Genomic DNA, 11,667 nt, shown 5'->3' on the forward strand with positions numbered 1-11,667 from the left:
ACAAAAAGTTTACTCATAATAATTTTACAATGTTTTTTATAGGTTGTATTCTTATTTGTCCGGTACAAATCTTGCAATCGATTTTTAACTAACTTCCCGACTAGCTAGACATTTGAAACTTATAGAATATATCAGAACACGGTGCCAATGCATTTTTTTAATACTTTTAGCCATCTTTAAGTAGGATTGAATTCATTTTCAGTTAATTCTGTTTTGTATGAAAAGTTATTTCGACACCATTATTGGTTGCTAGGGGTCTGGGGTCCTAGCAACTAAATTATTAATATATACGTGCGTTACTATGGAAATCAATATGACATTTCAGTATTATTTCTATCAAGTACAAATTTTTTTGATCGTTTAAGCTAGTCAAGTCAAGTTTATATGATTCAACAGAAAATTTAAAAACGTTTATATAAAAAGTTCTTTTTATTTTTTAATTATTTTGATACGAATCAATATCAAATTAATGTCCTTATTGAATCTAATAATATTAAAACATACTGTCTGCAATACTCCACCAACGACGTGACATATTTTTTATCTTAATGCTATACGGACATCTCTTTTCATCTCAACCATTTTTAAGTAGAATTGAATTAATTTTTAATTAATTCTGTTTTGTATGAAAGGTATTTCGATATCATTATTGGTTGCTAGGGGGTCCTAGCAACTAAATTATTAAATAATATATACGTGCGTTACTATGGAAATCAATATGAAATGACATTTCATTATTCAGTATTTCTATTAAGTACAATTTTTTTTGATCGTTTAAGCTAGTCAAGTCAAGTTTATATGATTTAACAGAAAATTTAAAAACGTATATAAAAAGGTTTTTTTATCTTGTAATTATTTATTATAAAAAGCATCAAATTATGTAAATAATAAATTTAGGGGAGTTCCTCATTTGAAAACGGAAGTGCGATTAACTAAGCAGGAGGGGCTTGTTCGTTCACAGTTTAACCTGATCCGTGTCACGGACGAATTAACTCGCCAAAGCATGTATGTCGCGTCAGGCGACGAACGAATATATTCGCGGGTTATTGTAAACGTTATAACTTCTGAATAAACATTCTGTGTATATTTTCTAAACAATATTTATCATTTTAGTGTGAAAATATTCACGATAAACTTGATAAACATGTTGTGTTGCTAAGTTTTCACAAATATTTAGCATTCCGTTCCTATTTCATATATTTTACAGGATTTATTTTATTCCGAAAATAGCTGGCCTGCAAGAGTCCACCTAGTAAAAATTGGCTGGCAGTGATAAGGTTAACACTTGGACAAGAAGTTCTTGTTCGACAGTAATATAGAATTTTACAGTGGCGAAGGGTGAAGGTAAGTTGTGGAGATTCGATATAAACAGTGCACACTAAACTTTGGTCAGTTATTTGTTTTCATTGAGGTAAGAATACAAAACATTTTTATTGTTGTCATATCGGTGGTATTTAGAAATACAATGTCTCACATCACCTTTTATGTATGCACTTCTTTCTAGCGTATAACTTTTCGAATGGTCAAGAATTGAGTTCATGGCCTTCCGACTGTTAAAATACTTTTACGTTGCAGACACAGAATGATCTCAAAATGTCATGCTAAAAATTTCACTATGTCAATGAAACAAAATTTGGGGAGATAACGACATAAACGCGTTTGACCTCGTTTCAGTTATATATGTGATAACCTCGATGACCCAAAATAGGCCTTGGCCTGGTACCATGGGGTCTATCTTCCAGGAAAGGATTTATTAGGCAGAATTTGATTGTTTATTTTTTTTAGAATTAATCGATATTATGGAGTGACGGCTCTACTTTAGGGGCACGAGGAAATGATACCCTAATAATTGTAACAATTACTATAAGTTAGTTGTAATTGTTAAGTACCTCTTTTGGCTGTGTAGATAGAGTGAGATAGACAGTTTTGACTGTTTACGACGGCTAACTTAGTGTAATTGTTACAATAAGTGCTAATACTTCGATAAAAACCTACCCTAGATAGCTGCTGTAGCGGCCGGTAGAAGTCGTATAGAATAGATTGACAGATTTCACACTTATCCACAACAATCTGTTTCATGGTCATATTGTATATCCATAATTCAGCACAATATAATGTAAGAAACAAGTAAAAGGAAGACCTTCAAATAGCACGAAATATAAATATATAAAAAAAAAACCCAAAAAAATTCTTGTATCGATTTTTAATATTTTTTTTTTGTTTTTATAAAATAAAATTATTAAACTTAGGAAGCGTTTAAAACTCTTCTCATTTCTCTACGTGAAGTAATATTATTAACGTCACGACCAGTCTGGTTTCCCTGCGCGGTGGCTCGTGTAGCTCCGCAGAGGGAAACCGGCGCCGATCACAGCAGTTATGTGGAATTCTTTTACCGCGTAAGACTGCGTACACAGTGACGCGGAGAAAATGACTCGTTTTCTGACGAGCGACGCAAATCTGAAGGCATTACACATTTCATCACCCATTTCTAACTTGCCGTAAGAAAAAATTGCCATTAATTATCACAAATATATTTTATTTTGGATTCTCTTCAGTAGACATTTCCATATTTTATCAATTGACCCTTACAACAAGTTAGAAGTGGGTGTGACAATTTATAGATCAATTTCGGTTATTGTCAAACTGAGATAAGTCCAATTGAGTTTAAGTCTTCACGTTGAAGGAACGGACCATAAGAAGACTGGAGCCTTTCGAGATGTGGCTGTATGAACACACCATGAAAATATCCAGGGCTGATTACATTACCGATGAGGAGGTTTGAAGACGAGCCAATAAACTGCCAATGGGTCATATGATTTACTCAAAATCTACGCGATCTCAGTAAGTGTCTTTTTGTCCACGGCGTTGGTAATCCAATTCAAACCGGCCCATGACATAGAGATGTACATACGTACTGTGCAATTCGGTCACAAATATTCCATAGAAGACAGTACGGAAAGAATAGATCATTGACATTAAAATTTTCTTGTCCGGAAAATTGTACGTATGCAGTTTGCCGTATCGCACTTGACCGTGAAATGTTGTATCGGAATTATATATTAAAGACTGTCTTACCTCTCTGGGTCGTATAGCACTGACATAAAATTCATGTCTAAATAAAACACGGTTTTTGTCGGTTTACACTTTACATGAAGCCAGCAGCAAACAAATTTTTAAAATAGCCGATATACTGGATTTTTTGTTAGGTTAGGTTTTCATTCTTGAATTCATAAATTTTGCCAAAATTAGCTATGAAAATTGAATTAATGTTCATATTGAATCTAATAAAATTGGGGACCGTATAGTATACGGTCATCTCTTTCCGATAAGAAAGCTCACGGCGAACTGTGCCACATTGAAATGTTTTACGTAGAATTTACATGTAATAAGATATTTAGAAATACGTACACGATCAACGTGTGCCCAGACAAATACACATGCTTATTTAAAAAAAAAAAAACTATTACCTACAGTGTGATAACTGTATATTGCTTATTCCGCATATCTTGGGATAAATAACCATAGGTAACTCTGTATCAAATGATAGATAGTTCAGAAATTTTAGATTTAAAAATGATATTTCTGCGTAAAATAAAACACAATAATATGAAGTACTAATCGTAAAAATCTGTCTTGATATTGAAAGAAACCTTTTATCTATAGAGATGAAACCTAAATGTAGAAAATTTAAGCAAAAAAAGACTTCTACAATTGACTTCACATTGCAGATTCATTTGACGAGAAATTCATACTTCTACTACGACTTTACACTATAATTCCAGAATCAGTAAATTAGCTTAATAATAACATACACGATTGTATGGGCAGATATTGTCAAAATAAAACGTCTTGAATACTTAAATCCATAGGATTCGATAGTGTATAATTAAATTCGATTTCAATTCGACGTTCCACGAGTCTCACATATTATTGCCGTATCAAAATAGACATTTAATGATACTTCCTCGTCAATTTTATGCGGGCAGCAAAAATCAACACAGATATCAAAGCAGAACGCGAGCTGCCATTTTGTTTTAAAGGCTGCCAATGGAAGAATAAAATAATGAACTTGTTACCAATGCAGCCACAGTATAATCGTTTGATTTGAAAATAATTGTACCTCCTTGAAAAAGTCAAAATTTTTCGGTTGAAATATATTAATATATTTCGATTCTAAAACCATTTTGATATAACATAATAATTATGTAACTGTTCGATAATACTAACCAAATTAATTGTCTTTAGAATTTTATATACCTAAATCCAATTGGGTGAGTTTTTACTTTTATGTATTCCTTAACGATACAGCAACCACAAAGTAAATAAAAATATGTATCAAAATTCTTCATTTGCGATCATTTTTCGGTAAATCATTTATTAGGGTTGGTGTTACCATAACGGGTCGAAAAAATGAAGAATCAGATCATGCAGAATGTTGTCACATTTAACATGAAGATGCGATAATAAACCTGATGACTAGATACCTCAAAAGTCTCGACGTAGTTAGTCAAATTACGACGTCCAGGAAGACTGCTAAATATCATATACATGTTGTATACGTTTAAGTAATAGGATGCTGACATGACCTGGGAAGAGCAACAAGGAGTCTTGAAGCACGGAGCGGTGTTCATATACTCTACTTCAGGACATGGACATAGAAGAATATCTCAGTTTAACAAAAACCTCGTTAGATCTATGAATGCATATGGCCGTTCGGTGTACATTTCGACGTTACGTGAATTACGATAATCGGATTCAACGTCTGGGTTGAAAGGGGCGCGCGGTGTTGTCTTCGCAGGGTGCGCGGTAGTAGGTGGAGAACCGGCGCCTGGGCCCCCCGGACTGTCACAGCGGTTGCCCGGGCGGGGGAGGCGCCGCGCCGTGGGAGGGGCCCGCGCTGCCCCTCTCCCGGACGTGCTTCTCGACCACTTTCTTGATGTAGATGAACTGCTGGGATTCGGGGTCGCCGCGGATGTCCTCCACCTGGAACGGAGAAGATACGAGTCAAATACAAATTGTTTATTCACACGAAGAATATAAAATATATTCTTATAGCGGCTGTACACGTGCATGGATTTACTGTTACCAATAGTGTGTAAATTAAACTATTGCGATAATAACTGTTTACATGCCAATCTCATTCTTCAAGCGTAAGCGAGACACGCTGTTGTCATTGTATATCTAATGCTATTTAACAGGTTGTGAAAATTGGTATACGGCAAAATGTTCTGTGCGGTGTAGTTTGTATTATTTCCGGCAGGTTCGCCGCTATTGTTCTACTGCACATTCGCTATGCAAGTACCAATTTATTGCGAAATTCAGAAGTTTCTGAGCTTTTTCGATTCATGCATGCAATCTTGCAATTTGCACAATAATACATAATAGTTACACGTGCAATTTTTGTTATGGCCGCGATAATACGTGTAAACGGGGTAAAATACTAAAATTGCATGAGCAAACGCACACAAATTGTCAACCTTCACATTTTACTTGTCGCCAATATTACGCAATGTAGGTATGCTAAACGCCTACAATGTGTCATAAAAAAATCAAATCTCAATTGCAAAATTAAAAATTACAATGCAACTATTAATTTGTGTGCCCGGAATTCAAGTTCTTCTGCTATTTGTTCTAGTTTCTGTAGTCCCATTATATTTCAGTACATTTGATTCTCGGCTACATGTTTATTATTGGTTACATGTAAATTGTACGTAAAACATTTCACCGTGGCACAGTCTCCAATTTTATTAGATTCAATATGAACATTGATTACATATCGTCGGTGTTTTGTAAAAAGGGCGAATCAACCATTTTGGCGAAATCGAAATTTTAATGAAAATACAATATGTACCCCACTAGCTTTGTTGTGTAAAAATGGCGAATTTCTATCTCCACAGGAAAGTACAAGTAAAAAATGATAATGGGCTAAAATTAAATTAATTAAAATTACGAATAAAAAGCGAATGTGACATATTAGGCCTTTTAAAATATTATATTATAAAGACAATATTCTTTCTAAGCTTCATTATAAACTTGTTGGATATTTATAATTATTATCCACAGGTAATAAATAAATAAATGAATACGTGTATTAATTAAGGCTCTAAGTACCAAAAAGTAGTATTGCCTGTAGTTACAAAATACCGAGTCATTGCAGTAAAATTTCATGAAGCAGACTTTTGAAAAATGTGGTTTTACAGTGTGAAGCAATCACGGCAGCTTCTATAATTTTATGTATTAAGAACTCGCAAGTGTCAACACACCATCGTCAGCCATTTTATATTGAATGAGGTTGACCACTGTAGTGTTATTTACACCATTATAAATAAAACAGGCCAACGGACTTACAACGTCGACAGGTTTAAATATTTTGCTGTATTTTTTTGACTTGCTTGAGGCACTTAGACCATAGTTGAAGTTATTGGCGTTAGTATGTAGAACACGTTTCTATAAAAATGTCAGTTTTTTTGTTTTTGGTACTTAGCGCCTTAATTAATACACGTATTCAAATGTCAAAAGTTAAAAATCCTCCTCCTGTAAAATAGCATTTTGGTTAATTCGCCCTTTTTACAAAACACCGACAATATGATCACATAATCGTCACCGTAGATGTCAAGGGAGCCAGTCCACAAAATCATATTGCTGAGAAACAGGCACTAGTGGATTTTGTGTGACAAAGAAAAGTAACATTTTTTTTATTGAACTTTTTTGTTTTTAAAGATATAACAGTGAAACTTTCAACATAGAATATACTTTTTGGTGTTTATCTTTTTATTATTTTGTACAAATAACTAAAAAAAATAGTATCTTAGAAGTTATGTGTGTTATATCTCTTGACCACTGAATATTGAAATGTATTTTATGTACTTTACTTACTCATTTTCGCCAAATTTGTGGCTTGGCTCCCTTGACATCTACGGCGACAATATGATTTTGACAAAATTCATGAATAATTCAAGAATGAAAACCTAACCAAACAAATAATCCAGTATATCAGCGATTTTCAAAATTTGTTTGCCGCTGGCTTCCTGTGTAAACTGACAAGAGCCGTGTTTTATTTAGACATGAATTTTATCTTAGTACTATATGACCCAAAGAGGTTGGATGGACTTTAATATACGGTCATATATTTCCGATACAACATTCCACGGTAAAGTGTGATATGGTGAACTGCATACGTACAAGTTTCCATACACGGTTTATATTCGTGCAATTTACATTTGATATACAAAAAATTCAGTCGACAGAAATATTATTAATACCTTATAGGGTGGCGCGATGGTCAATTGATTGAAGACTATAATATTCTTTCCCGCCCAACTGATGTCATCTATGGTCTTTGAGATCGTCAAGAATAGCCTCTGGCCCTCCGGATCCTCGCATGACAGCGCCGACACCTAAAACGGACAATCATAGCAAATAAAAATTTGATCGTCATCGAGAAAGTCAGGTAGGTAGCCGCACTCAACAATTTTACCTAACAATTGAATTTGGAGAAGAAGTAAGATTGCTTCTTGTATTCCTCTAGTGCATGGACATGCTGGACAGTTGATAAATCCAAGCTCACATCAAATCAAAAATTGACAGGTGTCACAATTTCCAATGCAAAAGCAGTGATCTCCATTTTCTATTTAAGAAAAAACAAACATGTTTGTCATCTTCAACAAGGGTCAATCCCACTGCTGGATAAAGGCCTTCCTATAATTCCTTCTATTCATCTTCTTTCGAGTATTCTTTAGAGCATGTCCGATCCTAATAGGATCTTATTATGGCCTCCACAGAGTAGAGGTTTGTAAGTCAGAACAGATTTTGTTTTTTTTTTACGAGAAATGGATGTCAGCCACTTGCTCAACCTATTAGGTCCATCTTGGTCCCTAGTTATCCGCTGCTATGTACTTTCGCGCCCACGATAGCCGAGCGGTAGTCGGCAGTGGCGAAGGGTGGATGTAGGCAGTCAAAATCTAGCATAAATGGTACAAAATAAACTATGTCAGTCGTACTGTATTGGTTAGATTTTAAAATTCATTTAAACCCTGCCTTATAAAGCAAACCATTATAAATTATACCATTAAATCATATATAATTTTCGATATTTTATAGTGTTACCAAATATCATAATGCCTAAATCCCCCATCAAAAATCCTCCAATCGACAGAGTTGAGAGTATAATGATAATATTATTGTAACGGTAAATGAGTCAAGGCTAGACCAGAATGCACAGCGAAACAGAAAAAGAAAGTTACCGTTGTCTGTTTCTCGGCGGACGGAAGGGTCGAGTAGGTAGTACAACCAGTCGGCTACCTACCCTTCAGCACTTACGTCGCCTCCAAATACGATTCGCTACCTTTTTCGCGCCACAGCGCGCCTTTACAAATGTTATTAACAATTAATTGTTTATTGTCAAGCGAAATATACTTACTTAATGTCCCTGAATCGGTGTTTTTAATAAGTGGAAAAGTGTAAATCAACACCCTCCGCAAACCCATACCTATCAATAGATACAAGAATATTTGGTACAAGTCGGTTATAGGGAAGCCAGCGGCAAACACATTTTGAAAATAGCCAATATACTGGATTATTTGTTAGGTTGGGTTAGTTTAGGTTTTCATTCTTGAATTTTGCCAAGATCGGCTATGACAATTAGCGCGGTTCCCGCCTGGCTTCCCATAACCGACTTGTACCAATTATTTTTTCATCTATTATGGTTTGGTTAGGCAGGATTTAATCAAATTAATAATAAACATCTACAATTTTTATTCTTAATACAATGACAACAGTGTGACTGAAATAGTTTAGTGTGCACCATTTATGTCGAATCCCTACAGCCTGCCCCCACCCTTCGCAATCGGTATCCGGATAGTTAGCTGTTGACAAATCCCACTACTGGCAAAATGAACCAGAGCATGGACATAATAGGTTAAGCAAGAGGCTAGAAATCTCTTCATGAGGCAGCCGTGATCCTCATTGAATTATTGTAGAGAAAATGATAACGTAGCTTTACCAAATGTGTTTTACAGCGGGTTTTAGTGACCCTTGGATACCACAGTTAATTGTCCACTCACCAAGCAACAAGGCAGTTCATTTCAAGTGTTTCAATGTAAGTTTTGCAATGTCATTCTTAAATTTTACATTAAGTATTAATAATGACAATATGTCCAAAGAAATGCAGAATTCGTCTCAGACATATTGTCGAGAGCCGTTCCTTTATCTTCAGTCTCTGGATGATTGACTGGTTCGTCCTGTGCTCCGTGATTTTTTGGATATATTGTCAGGCGCGGACCGGACAACCTGGAGAGACTGGTGGTTTTGGGTGGCCTTCAGGGAAGGCGAAGCAGAGGAATAGCGTCTGCGCGCTGGAGCGAACAAGTGAAAGAGCTGATAGGGGGCACCATCCATTCTGCCCTGAGAGAAGCGGAAGATCGAGAAGGATGGAAAGTCTTGGTCGCTCAAAGGATGACGAAATTCAAATGTGGTCACGATCCTCAGCCACGAGTGTACGACCAAGAAGAAGATTAATAATGAACCATGTCTGTTTGCTTGGCGTAGTCACTGATATAAATTATTGTTAATGCTCGCTATCTATGATAATTATTCATAGTATATTTTAGTATAATTGAAGCTAAAAATGAATGATAAAATAAATGTGTCGAGCTTTCACTTTGAAAATAGAATTGGTGATGTTTCCTTTCACAATTAATAGAAGTGGAGTTAAAATGTTTCATAGTTTTACAGGTTCTTTTAAAAGAAATGTTGGGTCTTTTTACTGGTTCTCCGCCGTCGCTCGCTGTCACTGTCAGTGAGCACAGTGTTGCCAACCGAACTATAATTATAGTACATTTTGCTTTGCGTACTATTAAAAAAGTAACATTTTCGTACGCATACTATTAAAAAAGTATAGTATACGTCAGAAATACCACAATTTTGAATAATGGAATTAATTGAATTGTTGTGCGAATATTCCTCATTGCTTATTTCATTGCTTTTAATAGTTGTCTATATTGTCGATGTTTAAAGTTCCGTAAAATGTTCGTACTTCAATCACAGCAAATCGTAATAACGTGAAGCAAGGGACGAAGTAAATATACTCTATATACTTAATATAAATAATATAAGATCTCAGTGTGCGATATTAGTCTATGGACGTAGTCTTGCGTTGTATACTCTAAAAAACTAACGTGACAGATAATAACAGCGGCCGGAGTTAGCATTTTTCGGTCGTAAGAGGTGTTTAAATAGAGCAGGGCATCGGAATTTATGTTTATGTGGCAAGCAAAAAACTAGAGCGTTGGAGCGGACCCTTTTTTTAGTTGCTCCGCTCCGGGACCTAATACTTGCTCCAGCACCGCTCCATGGTCTGCTCCGCTCCGGGTAAAAAGTTTTAATAAGTATTATATGTATACAAATGTTAAATAAATAAAAAAAAAGTAAGTTGTTTTAAAATAATCGTTATTTTCATTATTAATTCTATTAAACAAAATTTCTGACAGCAAATCGTCTCTCATTATTTGTCTCTTCAGTCAAAAAATTGAGGTTATTTATCACTCGGCAGTGTTGCCATATTTCTTATAATTCCAGTGTCAAAATATATCTACTATTTTCATTAGATTTTAGGATGAAAATTTCATAATAAAAAAAACAACTGGAGCAGTGGAGCACTACACATTTTTGGTGCTCCAGCTACGCTCCTGCTCCGGGTAAAATCTAATTGCTCCAGTGCTCCTCTCAAACGCTCTGCTAAAAACTTACATTTTCAACACGTCCTATAATTTTTGACGAAATACTATAATGTCTTGGATCGCGTACTATTCGATGACAAAAAGATAGCTGAATTCCAAAATGGCGACTGACAGATAAAGACGGCGGAGGACCAGTCACAACCACCGAAATGTTATTTACTTAATTAAATATGTACTGACCAGTTTTCTTTTCTCTTCAATTTGATTCCTAACTCTTTTGTCGAGCATTTGCAAGTTGAGGTTTTGCGGCGCCTCCGGAACGAAGGAGACTTCCTTCTTGATCTGGACGTCGGAGACCAGCGACAGGTTGACGATGTTGACGTCGTTCAGGCGCGATATTCCGCTGGACGAGGGGCATTTCAATATGAGCATTTTGGTTTGCGGATCGAATGCGAGGACTTCTCCCTCGATCTCCTGATCGTAGCACGTACGGCACTGGACCGTGCTGCCGATGGTAAAACAATCGGCGACCACCGCCATGTCTGAGCGGATGCGTGGGTGATTCGTGGATGATTACGTCGGCGATGGCATGCGCTTTGTCTTTTGTGTGTTGCGGAGATCGCTAGTGTTGTTGTTGGGACATTATGTAAGGAAATTTAACACACCGCTGAGGAGGCGATCGACGCCATTGTTAAACTGGCGATGTGCTGCCATCGAGGAAATAACTCGCAGTGTTCTATGCAAGAAAAATAAAATATAATGTCAAGTCTTCAGTATGTAATTAAAAATTATTCATTGCCATAATAATAGGTATCAAAGTAGGTAGATAAATGTAAAATACAGCTACCTACCTACTATTAAAATGATGCTATTTTTTGCATATTATTATGTTATAATATGGAAACAAAAAATATTGACGTTTTTACGAAGACCATTCGACGAAGACATTTTTATATGTTGGTACCTACCAACCTATTAATTTTTAAAACTA

At 35.7% G+C, this 11,667-nt stretch overlaps 1 protein-coding gene across 1 annotated transcript; it reads right to left on the reverse strand.

Moving 5' to 3' along the window:
- Positions 1 to 2,188: 2,188 nt before the first annotated feature.
- On the reverse strand, positions 2,189 to 11,374 carry LOC147077001 (protein LSM12-like). The gene is made up of 3 exons (XM_085940643.1): positions 10,917 to 11,374; positions 7,263 to 7,397; positions 2,189 to 4,983 (listed from the first exon to the last, which is right to left on the reverse strand). Exons 1-3 carry the CDS (start codon positions 11,214 to 11,216, stop codon positions 4,846 to 4,848), a joined length of 573 nt encoding a protein of 190 aa, XP_085796769.1. The 5' UTR covers positions 11,217 to 11,374; the 3' UTR covers positions 2,189 to 4,845.
- Between the last annotated feature and the right edge of the window lie 293 nt (positions 11,375 to 11,667).

This window comes from Rhyacophila brunnea, unplaced genomic scaffold, assembly GCF_057557595.1.
Source record: "Rhyacophila brunnea isolate RB1 unplaced genomic scaffold, BYU_Rbru_1.0 scaffold_13, whole genome shotgun sequence".
In the NCBI taxonomy this organism is placed as follows: Eukaryota; Metazoa; Arthropoda; class Insecta; order Trichoptera; family Rhyacophilidae; genus Rhyacophila; species Rhyacophila brunnea.